The following is an 18,284-nucleotide window of genomic DNA, read 5'->3' on the forward strand; positions in this document are numbered from 1 at the left end:
GATATAGATATGAAAAATTCGGCGCCTTTTCCTTATAATTACATTAGATAATTTTATAATTCTATAGGGAAGTAAATTAAAACTCATTACATAAGGGCATTTTTGGATATTCATTTAAAAATTTGACCAAGTCAATATTATTTTAAGGTTTTGTTACTAAAACTATCAAATCAAGAGAGGTATGAGTAATTTTTTAAATCTCGGGTGAGTTCAGTTTGTTTCTGAAATTATCCCTTTTTTTTTACTTGTAAACTTGTTCATCTCTATGTTTTGCTTGCAGGGAATTGTCTCTAATTAGTTGTTGAAAGCTACGATATTTGCGCAGTGAAGAAATCTTCTGACTATTTTGGCCTTTCAATTATGTTTAAATTGTCTGCTCACTTCTCCTCTTTTTTTTTTAACTTAAAATGCAACAAAAAATTAAACTGACAATAAGATGATAGATAGTTAAATGAAAAAAAAAAGGGGACAATTTTCATTCTTTGACTCTTTGAATTAGATATGAAGCCGGATAAATTTGTGCCTCAACAGGATGATATAAATTTGTGGCGAACTGGTTATAAAGTTACAACTCACTGAAATTCGCAGAGAATCCGGTTCCCTGGCATTGCCACCCCACCAATCAGAGAGCGATGCCCTTTGTGTTTCGCTGATGTCTACAAGAAAATGTTTACTTGAACCATTTTTTTTTCAAAAAAAAAAAAAGAAGTTGTATCTTGTTACTGCAATTGCAGCACTCCTCTGTACAAACGATCTGGTCGCGCAAATCCAACTCTACTACAACATTAAGGATGGAAAAGAAGCGCGTCGCGGGCGGGCTTGAAGGATGCAGTAGTGTTCATATAAACTGGAACCGCATCAGAAGCCTTACAGATCTAAGTTTCTCTCCTTTCTTATCGTAAATTGGAACTGCTCGGATCCCCGGTCTCAACTCCGAAACAGGCAAGCATGTCTGTCCCCCAAAATCATCCTTCTCCGACATGTCATGCTCACGGATTTCAATCCGAAGCAAAGCTAACTCAGGAACTGTCAATGGGAATGTGAAATCCTCATCCCATATCGGTCCCCAGTCATCCTCTATTATCCTCGTCTTTTTCTTGGCCTCATCTGCAGGCACTCCTACCATCTGAACCTGCAGTTCATGAGGAAATTATCTTAGGCTCAACCTATTGAACAAGATTTAATATGTTAAGGAGGAAACAAAACAGAAGAAATAGATCAACGCGTCAACAGAAGCAGCAGATTGCAACAATATATCAGTTCAGCCACTCATTACATGGGTATAAGCTCGCCAGAAGTTCCATTTTCGAACGTCTTAAAAGTTACCATCGCATCAAAACAGGAAATATCATATCATATCTATCAGGATAACACTTTTAAACCAATTTTAGTCGCTGACCTTTGTGTAGAAGTCTGGCGGTGAATATGAATCAAAATGTGTGTGACTGAAATCTAATCGCCATCCATCTCCCAAATACACGCTTACCTGTGGAAAAAATGATTAAGCTGTAATTAATATAAGTCATCGGGCGGTTGGAGTTTGCAATAGCCACTGTCAGAAAGGTGCTCACCTTTAAAGTTTTCTTAACTGGCAATTTTACTTTAGGATCAAATAGCTCATTCCGCGGTCCCCTTTTCATGAGAAAGTCAGGCTTCTTAACGTAACCGCAACCTCCATTAGATCCGAACAACCCATGCATCAACCAAAGTGATTTTCCATACCCCTGTTTGTTTGGGTTAAGAAAGAAAATGATTTCACTAAATCCGTTGGTGAAAAGAATCCTCAACTAAGATGAATACATGCCGACACGAATGTGGTAATCATAATCAAATTATGAAAGTCGATTGCTTGCTTGTGTACTGTTTCTGTGATGCATGTTACCATTGATGCAACAGAAGTCATTGATGGTTTATCCCTCGCACAAACTGCTTGTCCATGCTGACATGTGAGCATGGAGCAGTGTATAGATGCTGTATTAGCAGATTTGCATGACATTCTACTTGGATCACTATTTACGACAAAGACAATAAGGATTTCTGGAAATGCCAGAGAAGTTAATTCAATAAAACTTTTAATGTAATTAAACTGCCGGGAAGTGTTATGTTTAAGATAAGGACAGTGAATGAGTGCATGACCAAGCTCGGATTGCCATTCCAGGAGTTTAGGAACACAAGATTTGAAAACTGACCTGCATATTGAATGCAAGCATTTGAGCTCCATGCGTCCAGCCAACTAAAGGGTGAAAATTGGACGAGGTTACTCTTGTTCCCTTTGGAAACACCCTCAGAATATTCTTCTGTGTAAACCTAGAATTCAAAACTGAATTCAGCTAAAACAAAATGTTGGTAGAAGACCAGATGGGACAGCTATTGTGAACGTCAAAAGCAATCTAGCAATCTTCAACTTTTACTTCAAGTGAATACCTCACAACATCAGTTCCATATAAAGATGCAGCCCTTTCAAGGTCTTGTTCAGTCAAACTAAGACGCTTAACTTTGTCCAGCCCAGTTACTAATGCGTGCCTCAACCCCTGTTTTGCCTTCCCAGCATGAATAGCAATGAGACGCTTGTACTCCGGTGCTGCTAGTTGGGATGATTTTTGGTTTTGGATGTCTCCATCTTCATCATCTGGATCACTATCGTACTGAAATCATAAACCAATAAACATTGCAGATGAAATTTTGAGTAATATTCAACGGATGACAAGAAAGATTCTATGAAATGTACCTTTGGGTCGCCCTCCAACGTATCCTTCATAAAAAAATCATCTTCAGAAGAATCCTTTTCCGCAGGTGAAGAAGTTCCTTCTTTCTGATTCTTTATTTCAAGGTACTCTTTTGGTGGTTTGGTTGAAAGAATTATTCGATGCTTCAATGCTTCCGGAGAGGGAAATTCTTCTAAGCATCCCGACTCCGGGTAATACAGCATTTCTCCAAAAATTTGAATTACCATCTAGAAGCAGATAGGTTATATCAGTTGCAATGTTGATGTTTTCTCAGTCTTAAAAAAAAAGGAAGAACAAATAGCGAGAAACTCCAACCTCTGCAACTTTAGCCTGAAGGTCCGGAGTGAGGTGATCCTCCAAAGTAATTATTACAGGGTAGGGAGATTTGACAAAAGCATGCTCCCTAATAGACTTCAAGCATTTAATGAGTGGCACTGGAGTGGTCAGCGTCCTGAAAATGATCAACAAGGTTAAATTTTCTTACATTGCCATTTCCGGTAAGAGAAAATTTAGAAGTGTCCCTAAAAATAGACGCAGCAAAATTGAAATGTGAATATATATCAGACAAATAGTTTCTGGCACAGATTTCTAAATGTGGACAACTAGAGCAAAGCAAATGATAGAGAAACCCATGCTGGTCTCTTTGCATTAAAAATGAAGCGATTCTACAAAGAAGAAACCAACTGGAAATCTAAGCTCCCTCTCTTATAGCCCTCGCTATCATCTCATATACACTGCAGAATGAAATTTGCTCAGCACATTGACATAGATAATAAGGAAAAGAAGCAATGCTTTAAGAAACTAAAGAAAAGAAACAGCTTCAAGGAACTCATTTTCTTTTTCTGTGTAGTGTCTTTTGTATACGATATCCAAAGGAAAATGACCAAAAAAAAAAAACTGAAAATGAGTCTAGGATCATACCCTACCTTCCATGAAGAACATGCACATTATCTTTTGCAGAATTGGGCCACAGATCTAGTTCTATTCCCCTAACACCTCTTTCTAGGGCTTTTATGATTGGGATTTCACTACAGTCGCTGCTCAACTGGTTTCCAGTTAGGTATGAATTGTGACCTGTATATATGAAATAATGTTGCAATGGAGCTGTCATATCATGATGTACCTGGAATCACAAAATAAACAAAATTGTAGGCAATGTTGACATAGAAAATGCTTAAACTGCAGAATTTCCACAATATATAAACCATGATAACATAAGCCAGCTACAGAATGCAAAGATGGAACCAAGCGTCCTTTTCTAGCAGGGCATTCCGAAATGCATTTTACTCTTTTTGGCTACTAAATTGGAATGTCAGTTCCGCTATTTTAATACTATCGGCCTCTCCTTATTTCCTCTTAAAACCATCAACCTCTTGAAAGATTTGGGGCACGCTGACAGAAAAAATGTTGTTGTGCCGCGAGACATCATTAGCTTTGCGGGATACTCACAACTGATGGCAAACATAAAATATTAATGGGTAGAAGAAAACAATTTTCAACGTTCAATCTTGTCCTGCCATCATCATAAGGGTTCGGAGCAGACAACTACGAAAACAGTGCTGAAGTTTGACATGTTATGTCCCGTGGTAAGAGAATCGCAACTAACAGAGTCCTCTCCAACTTTGATCCTATGTCTTACGGGTTATACTTCTCTTCAAGGTAGTTTTGTTACATGGCAGCATTTCTCGTAGAGATCCATCTGCCATCTATCAGCAGTCAGTCTTGCAATCATTAGAGGTGAACTGTAACTATCTAATTACACCCTCTGAAACACATATAACATATTTGATCACACTCCTTTCAAGAGTTACCTTTTAGAAAATATTATTCCGCATAAGTCAGAGTTGCAACTGTAACTCCATTTACTTGAGTTCCATAACTATAGACTTTTCATTGACCATAGCCAACGCTCATCCAATCCTAGTTCCAGTTGTCATATATGAAATTTTCATTCTTTTGTAGATTTATACAGTGATTTGAGGAGAATTGTCAAAGATGACTCAAGCTAGTAGTCTTGACTAGCCAAGAACATGCAGGTCTTCAACAAGAACATGCAGGATGATCTTAATGGCCCCATTAAAGTATAGTCACACCCTATCCAACAACTGAAAAAGTACTTCGCATTAAATTATATCCTCAATCATAATGACTTAATTATGCACCAATCTAAGAAGGGATCGTAATTCCTACACAAACAGCAGAGATAATGCTTTATACTGACATGCTAAGATCATAAGTCATAACACGTAAACCTCATCCAAGTTTAGCTTTTTGCTTTTGTTGCAAGTCTCATGCATCTAAACACGTTCTTAAGATTACGTTGTCGGTATTTCATCATTTTTTTGGGGGTAGAAGGTATTTCATCTTATATTTGGCTTAAGCATGCATTCATAGAAAACTGATTCCCCTTCCCCCGCCACCCCCCTCCTCCCTCCCCCAAAAAAAAATTAATAATAAAAACCCGAGATTAGAAAAGGAAATTAAAATGGAAGAAGAAGACAATGGTGTAGAGAAAAATCTGGGAAGATCAGGAAATGACCTGAATTTTAATGGGGCCATTAAGATCATCCTGGAACAAGAAATAAAAGAAATCTTCAAGGTCTAGTCCCCGGCGAGTATACTTGGTCAAATGGTGACGACGCTGGATGACAATGTGCATCAGCCTCTCTGCATCCGCCAGAGTGCAGCCTTCCTCGCCCTGGTATTCCACCAGGAACCTGGCAAACTGGTCGGCCGTCATGTGGGTCCCGCCCCCGGCGTACTTATGGAAGGCACTCATCACGTCCGGGGGTGGCTCCGTCTCGCTGATCTTAAACTTCCGGTTAAAACATCCAAACATCCTGTAATAATTATAACTCCCCATTTTTTTAAAAAAATTTTTTTTCCTGGACGACAAAAGGTTGTTGGCTTTGGAGGGGACGACTTTATAACTCTACAATCTACATGTGTTTCCAAATATATAGGAATTAAGCATTGAAGGAAACATTGCAGAAACGTCTATGATCAGATGATGATGATGGTGATGGGGTGCGAGTTGAATGATTCTTGGATGGCTTTAGTTAATGTTGTTGAATTGGATTGTTGTTTCCTCAACAAATGACAGGGAAGAAGGAGAAAAAAGCAATGAAATTCCCAATAAATCCAAGGACTCCTAAAGATTAGTAAGAGAGAGAGAGAGAAAAGGAAAGGGGAAAAAGAAGAAGAAAGATTAATAAAAAAAAAAAAGGAAAAACTTCGCGGAGGTTGGTCGAAGAGAGGGCTAAATATGAGGAGTATTTAAAGCTGGATCCGTTGTGGGACGCGTTCCTTACATGAGGCTTTAGAGTTACGACGACGACGACGACGACGACTTTCTACAACTACAACTAAACAAAACATCAATGATTTGCAGATTCACCCGACTTGATGTTTCAGAATATTTCAGTCGTCGCAGGTATTTGTCCCTTTGTCATTTTTTTCCCTAATTTTACCGATTGGATGATCTTTTCTAGTAGTCCTAATTTTTAATCTTCCGATCGTTCCCGCCGTTTTCTTGCCCCCACCACCCTTCAAGAAAAACAAAAAGAATTTCTTCTTAAGAAAATTAGTAGCATAACAACTAAAAACTACCCTATTGTTGTCCTCTCCAGTGGTTTTTGGCTTTTTCGTACATGTTCTGTTTGGGTATAAAATTTTCTCCGTCCCTTATCTTCTGTTCTTTTCTTTCTTTATTAGCCACTAGCAACCAGGGATTGCGATATCTTCCGTAAAAACTTACTGCAATTCTCCCGTAAAAACAATCCATGAGCATATCTAACACCAAAAAATCCCTGAGCTCATGGCCACCAAACATTATGGAATCACACTGCAAATGTAATTCTTCGAGATATTGTAAGAACCAGCGCCGAAGTCAATTTGCATGAAGGTGAAGCGAGCAGGGCAAGAACCGGCCCTAGTAGAAAGTTAGAACGAAGATCCAGATGAAAGAGATTTTGGAATAGGAACTTGGTCCGTCACTCAACCAGAAATTCGTGGGAGAAATTCAGGTGGTACCAATTTTCAGTCCACTTGAACCATTTATCATTCGAAATTTTGCAGTATACCTAAGAATGTTGTAAGAAGGATCGAGCCTATCTAGACTATTGGCTGCTTTCAACAAGTCAACTGTTGTCACAAATCTCTTGAGCCACGAGAGGACAAGAACTATATGGGTCTGTTTGGCAAATAAGTTTTTTTATCAAGTTGATCTGTTATAAGTTTTTAAACAATTTTAACTACAGTAATTTCAAAAAATTTATCAAAATTTTTAAACTATATATTTCAAAATATCAAAAAATTTATACATTTCAAAAATTTTTTCTATAACTTCTATAGGAAATTACAGTAAAGTTTTAGACATACATCAATAAATTCATTTGCCAAACAGGGACTATGATGCAAAAGACTTCAGCAAGGTTGAGTTGGGTCGAGTTAACTACATCAACATTCACGACAATGTATTTGCCAGAATGAAATTACCAAAAAGTTAGTTCAAGTTTGGAAAACCTGCTTGCCTCTAGAACAAACAATAGGTTGTTGAAGAGATTGCCGCTCTGTTTGGCAAATAAGTTTTTGACCAAGTTTATTTGGTAATTTTACATACAGCTTTCTTAAAAAATTTCTCAAAATTTTTAAACTCTACACTTCAAAATATCCAAAAATTTACACACTTCAAAAATTTTTCCTACAATTTTTACAATAAGTTACAATAAAATTTTAGACAAACATCCAAAAAACTTATTTGTCAAATGAAGCCTGCATTACTTGAGAAATATCAAGGACAGTGAGGTTCACAAATTGATTTTGGAATTGGGCTCTGCAGCTCATTGTCATTGAGATCAAGTGTTGAGGTGACTGATACCGGAATTTGTAGACACGGCCCATTGAACAAGTAGTCTCCAAGAGCTCGAGACTCGGCTCCGAAATTAACACGGAACGTGGAATTCTAGGTTCAGGAACTTGCCGTCCGCATCAATGAAACTGTCCAAAATGCCGTTTTTGGTTCTTATTCAGTTTTCCTATTATTAACTATAATTGTATTGAAGGAAGAAAAAAGGGAAAATCACGCAAGATTTGTTTCTAAAGGCGATTTGCGAGTGGATTCGGGTCACCACACCCGCGGATCTGGCAGTGCATGAGTATTGAGTTGATACTTGCCTTTTGGATCCACTCTGTGGACCCACGACGGGTAGCATCGTTATCTTCGTTTGAATTAATCTATTTTTTAAAAATAAATTTTTTAAATACAATATTACATTAATATATAAATAAAAATAATTTAAAAAATATTTCATCCATATGATATATCAAATATTTTTAAAAATATTTTTAGTAAAAATTTTTCATATACAATATTACAGTAAAATATTGCAAAAACACCATCAAATACAGCTAATTCAAACGGAGCATTTTAAGTATATTTTTTTTTTCAATTTAAAGCACATGTAGTCTAAAAATAGGCATTCCTATGATTATTTTTTTTTGGCTCTTGACATTATTATTGAAATTTTAATATAGTTGTGTCAAATTTATTCATGTTCTCAAGTTATTAGAATCTTGTGAATTTTTGTCGAATCTTGTTATTTTAGGAGTTCAATCATGTATGGATTCTTGATTCTTTTTTATGGAATTAGTTTGTGACACTATTCCCGCTAAGTTGCTTCCACCGCCGCGTCAGCAATCCAGTAACGGTGGAGGGCATTTGGACCTGCAAGTGTAAGCGCATTGGTCAAAAATCTCAAAAAGATGCGTCACATTATTGATGATTGAGAAGGGGGAATTAACGAATAGATTCAGGATGAGAGAGATCCAAGTGCTAAGAAAGTCAATTTCGAGCCTTCAGGATACCTGATTGATTGGAGTTTTATACGATTAGCTACAATTGATTTTACTCACATTTGAGCCCTTGTTTCGGAGCATGTTAACACGGTAGCTTATACGCACCTGATTAAATGCACAATCAAAGTGGCGACCAATTCCAAACATCAATTAGTTTATAGTTGTCTGCTATTGATTTCAAAAAACAAATACAGGGGGATCCTTTCTTTAGGTATTGACCAAAGATTCTTTATTTAGCCACTCCACCGAGAATGTCCTTCCACTGGGGAGAAGGCTTGAATTATTCATGGTCAACGTATAATAAAGCAATCCAACAACTCTACTTGAGAAACGACATTATCCTCGACCAGCATGGTTTGTCAAGAATGCTACTCCATGCTTGATACTTCAAGGTACAAGGTTGATAACATTTGGTCGGAATGTTATGTTATGTTATGGATGATAGGTACCTCCGCATGTCTTCTTCCTTCTTCGGCATAAGACGTCACAAGTTTGCCCAAGACTCGAGAGGATGGAGCCTCTCGTAGATTCTAATACGCAGATTCAGCAATTGAGAGGCTACCCTTTACACCCCTTTTCTCTTGCAATAAAATGTTTTTGAGACCTTTTTTTGGAAACGTCTAGGCCCAACAAACAAGGGTAGGGCAACAAAGTTGGTGCACCCCCCCCTCCCCTCTCTCCTCCTCTGATTGACGAACTCAGCGACAGTCAAGGGTGATAATATTTAGTGGCTACCCATGACAAACTCAATCATCAAAATGTAATCGTTTTCCCTTGCACTTGGCATATATCTCTACACAATGATTCCCATACGAGTTATTAGCTCAAGGAAGCTAGGAACTCGGTTCAATCGAGTTTTTCCCTCCTCTTCCAAACCTTAAACTTTCTGCTCAGCTTGAAATCAAATTCCTGAGCGCAATTGTGCTACAAAACATTCTGCAAAGTTCATCATTTAGCAGGCAGCCACATCCACTCCAACTAAGATTACTTTTGTAGCAGCACAACATCACCATCAGTCACTCTTCTATAAATTTTGACAATCTTTACTCTGCAATGTCTCCTAAATCCATCTTTCCTTACCCACAACTTCGGATAATTTGCACTCAACATACTCTAATCTGTGTTAATTCACTTCATTGCAACAGCAGATAAAAAGCACTGAAGAGCTTCTCTTCAGTTTGGCTCCATGACAACTATCTTGTGACCAATGTATCACGTAGACCAACATTTGACTAGCATATTCCAAAGTTCCTGCCAATGCTATGGTTAAAACATGAAACAACCATGACAGAAATGCAGAATGGTGATTAGTGGAGTAATAATTGCACTACTTAGCTTTGAAATCCGCCACTATCTCCTAACAACTAGAGTGAGAAGATGAACTGAGCTTCTTGAAATCCAGAGAGAGCCATATAGATTATATGTATAACCAGTACAATCTTACAGTAGTATAAGAAGCGCCGCTTTACACAAATTAGATCAATCTCTATACAAAATTCCGGCATATTCCTTTCCTTGAGAAAGGAGAGTCAGGGGCCGCACTATTACCTGAAATTTCTGAAAATTAGATTGCAACCCTAACTTACCAGAATCCTCCTACCCAGTTGTTACAGTCACAATACCTGCAAAGTAAAACTTGATGTCAATTTCAATGCGATTATAACATGCTGAAACTATTCCACTACAGCAAAAGAAACTATTCCACTACAGCGAAAGAAATTATTTATTTATTTATTTATTATACTGCTAATGTAGGCAGAATAAACAACATCTTATCCAACTGAAATCCAAGGCAAAACCTGTCCTGGTAACAGTTCTTCATCCTCACCTTCTCATATCACCAGCACAAACTTCATTTAGTTGCTTCTGAGTCTCTTCCAAATCTCTGTACAAGAAGTAAAACAAACCAAAGCCCTCCTTAGTTACAACAAAAATCAAGACATAGCACACATTCTAACACCAATGTGCAAAACAATGACAGCCTTCCAATACATCCAATCATGTATATTGACAGCTTAAACATGAGAAAAAGTTAATCCATAGAACAAAGCCCGCGTTTCACTAGTACTACCATAAACAACATTCCAGCCCAATTCCATCTAATTTCATATATGAAATCTAAGTCCATTAGAGCATACAGCGATAAGAGGAAGAATAAATAATCTAACATCATGAAATGACAGAAAAAGAACATCTATATTGACAGTCTGAAACCCGAAGTTGTCCCACTAAATGTAAACAGGAATTGGTTAAATGGCTTGTAAGTGTGTGGCTAAGTGCTCAAAAGAGCGACATGGCTTATCCATGTTGGCAGGCAGTACAAATGCAAAATTAAGTTCAGATTCAGGAAGTGCCAGGCCAAAGGTGAGATATGGACAATCCAAGAATTTCACACTCACATAAGCAGACAAGAAGTATATCGGCAGAAGTAAATGAACAAACTAATCCAAGAATGATCAAACTAAGAAACTGAAACTCATAAATCAAACGAACAACCAGAAGCAAATAAAAGACAGAGAGATGAAATGCTCCATGGCATAATAAATCCAACAATAACATATATTGTTTGCATGTCAGGTTCATTTAAGCTAAGAACCTTGTATGCCATCAACCCAAGTTAAACAGAAGATACATCTCAGTGACGGAACAGCATAAAACAATTTCACTTCACCAATTCTGTTACCTTTTGACTTTAGAAAGTTCCTCCCTCAGTAGCTCCACCTCTTTAGCACAGGGACACCCAGCGGAGCAGGCACCCTGCTTCCAACCGGGTGGTGGGATCCAGAACGGATCAGCAACACCAGCCTTCTTCCGAACATCAACTAGGTCAGCACTTTCCAGCCAGTACATTATCACCCCATCAGCATTGTAACAGCGTTGGAAACGAGAAGTTCCATCAGGCGCGATCTTTCCTGGTATATCCTTGAGAAGGTGATCCAACAGCCCTGTGTTACCAATTTCCTTCTGAGCCTCCTTCCTTAAAGCAGCTCTGTATATTGGGTTTTCAGCTGCAGCTTCCTTCTCCTTCAGAATGTTTAAAATAACTCTCTTTCCAGCCTCGAAGCTTCAGATATCCTCTCCAATCAGTGTCAGAGTTAATAAATACATAAAAAGGAACCATAAAGATTGATGCTTGCATACATAAAAAAGAACACTGCATATGGATGTAACATAAAATTTATAACTAAGTTTTGCTCCTTCACCTTTCATTGGACCACCATTTGTACTTCTTTGCTTTGTGAAGATCTTCAGTAGTGGCTTCTTCGCTCACAATCTCTGCTTTAACCACATTCTCCACTTTAATCACCTGCTTTTCCACTTCCTCAACCTTTTCTTCCAATCTCCCACCGCCAAACTTCATAGTAGTAGTAGACGAAGAGCAAGGAGACTTCACCGAAACCTCTTCGAGTTCAAGCTTAGGAATTAAAGGAGCCCTTACCAACCAGAAGTCCTTGACCTCTTCCAGATTGCCGAAGTGAGGGATTTTAACCTCCCTAAAAAGCACCCTTTGGGCAAGCTTCAGTCCCATAATAAAGCACATATCAAGCTTAGGGTTAGAGCCAGGTCTCTCTTGATCGAGGCAACTCTCGATAGACTCCTTGCTTGGGAACGAAATTGTGACCTTCAGTTTACTCTTCTCACTCACCTGATGGGATGCCAAAAATCACTAATATACTATACATATCTTCTCCAATTTTAGGATCAGCCAAAAACAAATTAAGGGGTGAAAGAAAAAAAAATAAAAGAAAAGCCCTAAAACTGGAAAGGGGACAGAACGGTCTTACCATGGCAATTGAAACGGACCTCAACCAAGGAGGAGTTCTAGGAGGTAAATTAGCATGTAAAATTTTGTAAAAACCCCCGACAGCAACATTCAGTTTAGTTGCTCTTCCTCTAGTTGTTGGAACCATCGAAAACGGCTGTGAAGACACGGAATTTATATTTCCCTTCAGCAAGAAACCCAAAATAACAGACTATTTATATAACTTTGGAGAAGGCATAATTTACCCTCAAACCAAAAATTAATGGTGAAGAAAAAAAGAAGGGCCGGGAGAAAAGAGTAGCAACTTGCCTTTGTGGGTAGTTGAGTGTTGAGAAGGAAGAAAATAGAGGCGTTTAGGAGTTAGGACTTGGGAGGTGAGTTAAAGCGGCACCGAGTTGGGGGAACCAAAGTGATGTAGTAGTACTAGTGTTACTAGTGCCAAGTTGTTGAACTAAGGTCACCCGACCGTCCTACGTAGGAAGGAATGATTTTGTGGGTGTTCCAGGATAAGCCGCAATAGAGAGAGAGAGAGAGAGGGGAAGCCGCTGCTGAAGCCGCTGCTGCTGCTGCTGCTGCTGCCGCCGCAACTGAAAGAGGAGAGAGAGGGTTTTGAGAAAATCGAGATGGCGAACCAACCCAACTCAACTGCCGAAGCGATGCGGGTCGGACTCCACAGCACGGTGGGCCCCACGCTTAGTTTTGTTCTGTTTTTAAGCGTTTACCTTTATATATTTTCCGCGGAAATTTTTTTGGTAAAAAAAAAAAAGGATTTCTGCCATCAGTCATGTGATAATGAAGTTCTAATTGTCTCTCTCTTCTTCTGCAAATAAATAAATTAATTAAAATTTGAATTATATTTTTTGAACTCCAGGATTGTTCTAATATAAATCCTTTAATCTGCACGATCAGATTAATTTTACATTACAGCTGGAAAAGCAAATTTTTTTAAACAAAGTCCAACATCTAAGAAAATTTGCTGGACGGCAGTGAAATCATTTGTCGAGGTTGCAAATTAACTAAACCAAGAAGAAAAACTATAACCAGAATAAATTTAAATGAGCAGCATTTCTGGTAATTAACAAAACTTTGACAACAGTGACAAGATAGATCAAGACTTATTTCAAGCTAATTTATGTGTAAATATAGAAAGCCAAATCATAATTGACAGCAAATGTTCACATCAGGAAGCCAAAACCAAAAAACAAAACACATTGCGAGATTCAAGCTTTTGACCAAACATATTAATTATTATAAGCAAGAAGGTGTGCGATAGCATATCAAACCTTTGACTCGGTAATCAATTCTCAACTTTAATTCCTCAAGAAAATACTCGCTTTTACACTTGATTCAATTTGTCCATCATATTCGTGTATAGTTCATGGCAACATTAATTGTAAAATCTTACTGCCCCTTGTTAACTTCACAAACTAATTTAGAAGTATGTAACCCCTTTATAACTAAAAGTTCACCAACAAATTTGGACAATTAAAAACAGGCTTAGGGTGCATTTGATAAAACTTGAGTCAGAAAATTGAAGTGTGAAATCTGAAATCTGAGGTTTAAATCCATTAAATTATTGAGTTGCTATGTATTAAATCTAATACATTGGAGTACATATCACATTTAGTGATAAATGAATAGTTTATCATATACTTTTGGGAGCAAATTTTGCCTAAGAAATTCAGTACCGCTTAATTAATTCAAACGTTCAATCTTTTGTTATCAAACGGTTTGAATATGTTAAGATCTGAATCCATTAAATTTAAGTGTTGAATTGAGTTATCAAAAGGATCTAGCTCTATTTATATAAAAAAAAAAAACAGATAAAAAGCATGACCATCAATATCATGTATACATCACATCACAAAAAATATTACATTGTTATCCTAAATATTTTTTTATAAATAATCTCATATCCAAACACACTAGTGGTAAAAGGTTGATGTCCTAAACAAGACTTTTGGGTTCAAATTTTGCTGAATGTGAGTCGATCCAGATGTGATGTGTAATTAAATCATAAGTGTCCAACAATAGGTATTGGTGTTAATCGAAGTTGCAAGGTCAAATTAGTTTTGCCTTACAGCGGCAGGAAAAGCTTTTTTTTTTTTTTTAATCCAAATTCCACCATCTAAAGTAATTTTGCAATTCGATACTTAAAGAACTTCAGGACAAAAGTTTGTCTAAGTTGAAGGACTAAATTGAAAATTTGAACATTAAAAGGATTTTGATCAATTTTGTACTCATTCCAAATCTCCAGGGCTCAAAGTCTCTCGGTTGGCATTTCAGGAAGGGGAAGGAAAAAGATCGATTAGACGGCCATGAAGCTGCTCCCCGCTGTACTTCTCTGGGCTCTGGTTCTGTTGGGAAGCCTAGCTCTCATTCTGGTTTGTACTCCTCCACCACGCTGTCGTGTCGTCCCTTACGCTAGTCAGTAAAACCGCGATTTAATTTTTGGCTTTTTTTCCGTTTCTCTAAGAACCGATTAGGCGACCCAGGAGCCACTTCAGAGCATCCTGAAGAACTTGCAAGCAGTCGGATTACCGAAAAGGTCAGCTAACTCTAGCCCACTTCACAGTTATTGAATATCGCAGGCATTCACTTTTAATTATTGACCTTTTCTTTCTTCTGAATTTTTACGTAGAATTATTTCTCTGCTAAAGCCTGAAATGTTTGATTTCCCGATTGAAAATCTTATTAGGCGAAAAATTTAGAGGATGAAGAAGAAGTGACTCACAAGGTCTACTTTGACGTACAAATTAATGGAAAACCAGCTGGTATGCGCTAATACAATAATCTTTTTTCAGTTTTTATTTTCATTATTGAAATTTATTTGTTTTACTGTCAAAATTTCCGGCATCATTTGAAATGGCTAATAAAATTGGAAGAAAGGATAGTACCGAATATATTCGTACAGTAGCATGTCATGATACAAACTTGAAATAAGTTATAGAAGCTTATAAGCACTCATCGATGCTTGAATTAACTGTTAAAAAGGTTTCTAAACATCTTTGCCTTTCTATTTTAGAATTCATTTTTCTGGTTATAATGTTATCCTTGATATGTTAGTGTTTTCTCATTCTTTAAGTTATGTCTCCTTCAACGTGCTCTAGTGGAACCCAAAAAAAGGAAAAGAAAAAATGAGAGAAAGAGAAAAGAGAGTCATTTAGAGCCCTAATCCAAACATGAGGAGCATTACTTCAGTGAAGAATCAAATTCTCAGTTGAGATAGGCACGTTTGAAGCCTGTTGCGTTGAGAAAGCTAATTAGTCTTACTCTTGTTCTAGGAGGCGGACAAGTTACTGTCAACCGTTTCTTTTGTATTGACACATAAAACTTTGATAACTGAATAGCATGCGAATGTATAAGCAACCACCATGTGTAAGTATCACATCATCACAGTTGTATACATGATATTGGAGAAAGAGCTTATTCAAGATCACTTTGGATGGGGCCTATCTTTATCTGTTATATGAATGAGAACATGGTTGTTTAATGTTCTGCTCTCTCCTGTTGCAATACCATTTCATGTATAGGATCATCAAATTCTATATGCCTGAAACTCATACACCCTGTAAGAGAGTCATGGTGATTAAGCATTAAATTTATCTAATCATGGTGGAACATTGACAAATGTATACTTATTATGAGAAATTGTTATTACTCACCAACCAGTCTGGTTTTTCCCCTTCCATCTTGTACTATAATAAGTAAGCTGCTTTAAAAACTTGTCCATGTGTGATTTGCCACCCCCTTTTTGGGTATTCGAAATGGAGATCAGGCTTACATAGACCTTTATTTTGAAATTTGACGATTTAAAATGTTATGTCAATATATTCATTACTGTTTCCTTTCAGGTCGTATTGTCATGGGTCTTTTCGGAAAAGTTGTTCCAAAAACAGCAGGTAGTACTTGCTTGTATAAGTGTTATAGCTTAACTTTCCTTTTTGGTTTGTTTTATTGCTTTTGTTCACCTGACAGCCACTTATTTATTTGTTTATCCTGCAGAAAACTTTCGGGCTCTTTGCACTGGTAGCCAAGTAACTCGTGTTCCTTTTTCATTTTTTATTTCTTAAGATGAGGATTTAACTGATTCTGCACATCTGCTTGTCAGTTCAATAACCCCCCCCCCCCCCCGGATTTGTATGTATTACTAACAAGGACTATGATATGATGAATGTATTGGTGAAAGACATCTGGCTAAATTGAAGGGGAAGTAAACTGTCCTTTAACCAAGAAGTTAAATGATCTAAAATGCTTTATGAAAAAAAATATTGAGAATTTGTGTTGGAAAGGAAGATGCTTAATCTTATTCTTGCATTTGTTAATCGTCTTGGAGGAACAGAAGCATTTTGTACTAATAACTTCTGCAGGTGAAAAAGGGGTTGGACGGAGTGGGAAGCCTCTGCATTATAAAGGAAGCTCATTCCATAGGATCATACCAAGCTTTATGATTCAGGGTGGTGACTTTACCCGTGGTGATGGGCGCGGTGGAGAATCAATCTATGGTGATAACTTTGTTGATGAGAACTTTCAACTGAAGCACACTGGCCCAGGTAAACTTTCTTAGTGCATTACGTGGCAACATTCTTTGGCATGTGTGAAAGCAGAAGCTGATTTTATTGAGAATTGGAACAAACTCCAAATAAATGAGGCTGGCAGCACCAGGCTTATTAATGTTTGATATCATTGTTGTGGAACAGGACTTCTCTCCATGGCAAATGCTGGACCAGATACAAATGGATCACAATTTTTCATCACAACAGTCATAACTAGCTGGTAAACTGTTCTTGCTAATTGTCAGTTACTCAGTAGAGCATTAGTGAAAATTTGCACGGAACTCATTTGATCTTTATACTGTGTCTAACACGTCACTAAATGCTGCCTTAAAAAAAATGTAACTACATGTTTAAGCATATCCAAAGTACATAATGGTTATAGCATCTGACCTTTGTGGGAGAACTATAACGTGGTATCCTGGAATGTGGTTTGCCATTTTATATCCTCTTTAATATCCCCAAATGTGCTTTTCAGTTCAGGAGCTATTGAAGTTTAACAAAGTATTCTTTTGAATTCTTCTTAAAGGTTGGATGGGCGTCATGTTGTGTTTGGGAAAGTGCTTTCTGGTATGGATGTTGTCTACAAGGTCGAAGCAGAAGGGAGGCAGAGCGGAACACCCAAGAGCAAAGTGATCATCACAGACAGCGGCGAGCTAACATTATGAGGACCTGCGATAGCAGTATGAAACTTGATGCTGGACAATCGTACACAGAATTTAGGCACTTATGCCATGTGAAGCTTACATTTGATCTTCAAAAGAACCGTTCCAACTTCACCAAGTCTCTGCGAATTGTGCAAGATTTTCACTGGCAAACGCCCTATGTAATACAACTGCGCTTGAATTTCCAAAGACAGTGTGTGAAGTTTGTCATTAGGAACCTTCTTGGTGATACCGTTGGAAGCTTGCTCGAAGCATGCTTTGTTGTAGTTTTTAACATTTCAAATGCGGATGCTAGCTTCTACCACTAACTGAAAAAGCTTTGAAGCCGACTCAACGTTAAGCTTTTGTATAAGCGACTAAAACAATTCTTGTTCCTCTCCTTAGCAGCGCACAATCACTGACAGCATATTTAAAAGGCAAGTCAGTGAGAAATTTTTACTGGTGTAACGTATAACATGATGAGAGTTGCTTTTACCAAGACACATGATACCGGCAGCAAATCCATCTCAAACAGGCCGAAAGCATGTCAAATCGGCTCAGTGGAAATAGGGGTGGCGAATTGTGCCAAAAACTGATGATTTTTATTGATGGTTTCGACATGGAAATCGGCTTAGTCTTCAATTTCTACCATGCAAAATCTGCTTCTAAATCCTTTTTCTCCATTGATTAAACCTGGGTTTATGGCAATTCTTTAACTGCAACAATTTGTTACTAAGTCGGC

At 37.7% G+C, this 18,284-nt stretch overlaps 3 protein-coding genes across 4 annotated transcripts; 1 reads left to right on the plus strand and 2 right to left on the minus strand.

The window, feature by feature from the left end:
- Window positions 1-516: 516 nt before the first annotated feature.
- On the minus strand, window positions 517-5,646 carry LOC113762649 (phosphoinositide phospholipase C 6). Its single transcript, XM_027306197.1, has 9 exons — window positions 5,266-5,646; window positions 3,653-3,849; window positions 3,042-3,177; window positions 2,729-2,953; window positions 2,425-2,645; window positions 2,190-2,307; window positions 1,572-1,724; window positions 1,400-1,486; window positions 517-1,132 (listed from the first exon to the last, which is right to left on the minus strand). The coding sequence occupies exons 1-9, from the start codon at window positions 5,587-5,589 to the stop codon at window positions 839-841; spliced, it is 1,755 nt and encodes a 584-aa protein (XP_027161998.1). The 5' UTR covers window positions 5,590-5,646; the 3' UTR covers window positions 517-838.
- Window positions 5,647-9,937: 4,291 nt separating this feature from the next.
- Window positions 9,938-12,944, minus strand: LOC113762875 (protein DYAD-like). Of its 2 annotated transcripts, none has more exons than XM_027306500.1 (6): window positions 12,655-12,944; window positions 12,368-12,529; window positions 11,786-12,228; window positions 11,266-11,646; window positions 10,411-10,467; window positions 9,938-10,204 (listed from the first exon to the last, which is right to left on the minus strand). In XM_027306500.1, exons 2-6 carry the CDS (start codon window positions 12,491-12,493, stop codon window positions 10,165-10,167), a joined length of 1,047 nt encoding a protein of 348 aa, XP_027162301.1. In that variant the 5' UTR covers window positions 12,494-12,529; window positions 12,655-12,944; the 3' UTR covers window positions 9,938-10,164. The 2 variants fall into 2 exon arrangements, with proteins under 2 accessions (XP_027162301.1, XP_027162300.1); XM_027306499.1 differs by having other exon boundaries at window positions 12,368-12,502; window positions 12,655-12,943.
- Window positions 12,945-14,574: 1,630 nt separating this feature from the next.
- LOC113761299 (peptidyl-prolyl cis-trans isomerase CYP19-4-like) lies at window positions 14,575-17,936 on the plus strand. The gene is made up of 8 exons (XM_027304230.1): window positions 14,575-14,729; window positions 14,822-14,893; window positions 15,044-15,119; window positions 16,200-16,247; window positions 16,351-16,374; window positions 16,716-16,898; window positions 17,046-17,121; window positions 17,428-17,936. The coding sequence occupies exons 1-8, from the start codon at window positions 14,664-14,666 to the stop codon at window positions 17,564-17,566; spliced, it is 684 nt and encodes a 227-aa protein (XP_027160031.1). The 5' UTR covers window positions 14,575-14,663; the 3' UTR covers window positions 17,567-17,936.
- The last annotated feature ends 348 nt before the right edge of the window (window positions 17,937-18,284 follow it).

Source organism: Coffea eugenioides, chromosome 2 (genome assembly GCF_003713205.1).
Source record: "Coffea eugenioides isolate CCC68of chromosome 2, Ceug_1.0, whole genome shotgun sequence".
NCBI classification, from domain to species: domain Eukaryota; kingdom Viridiplantae; phylum Streptophyta; class Magnoliopsida; order Gentianales; family Rubiaceae; genus Coffea; species Coffea eugenioides.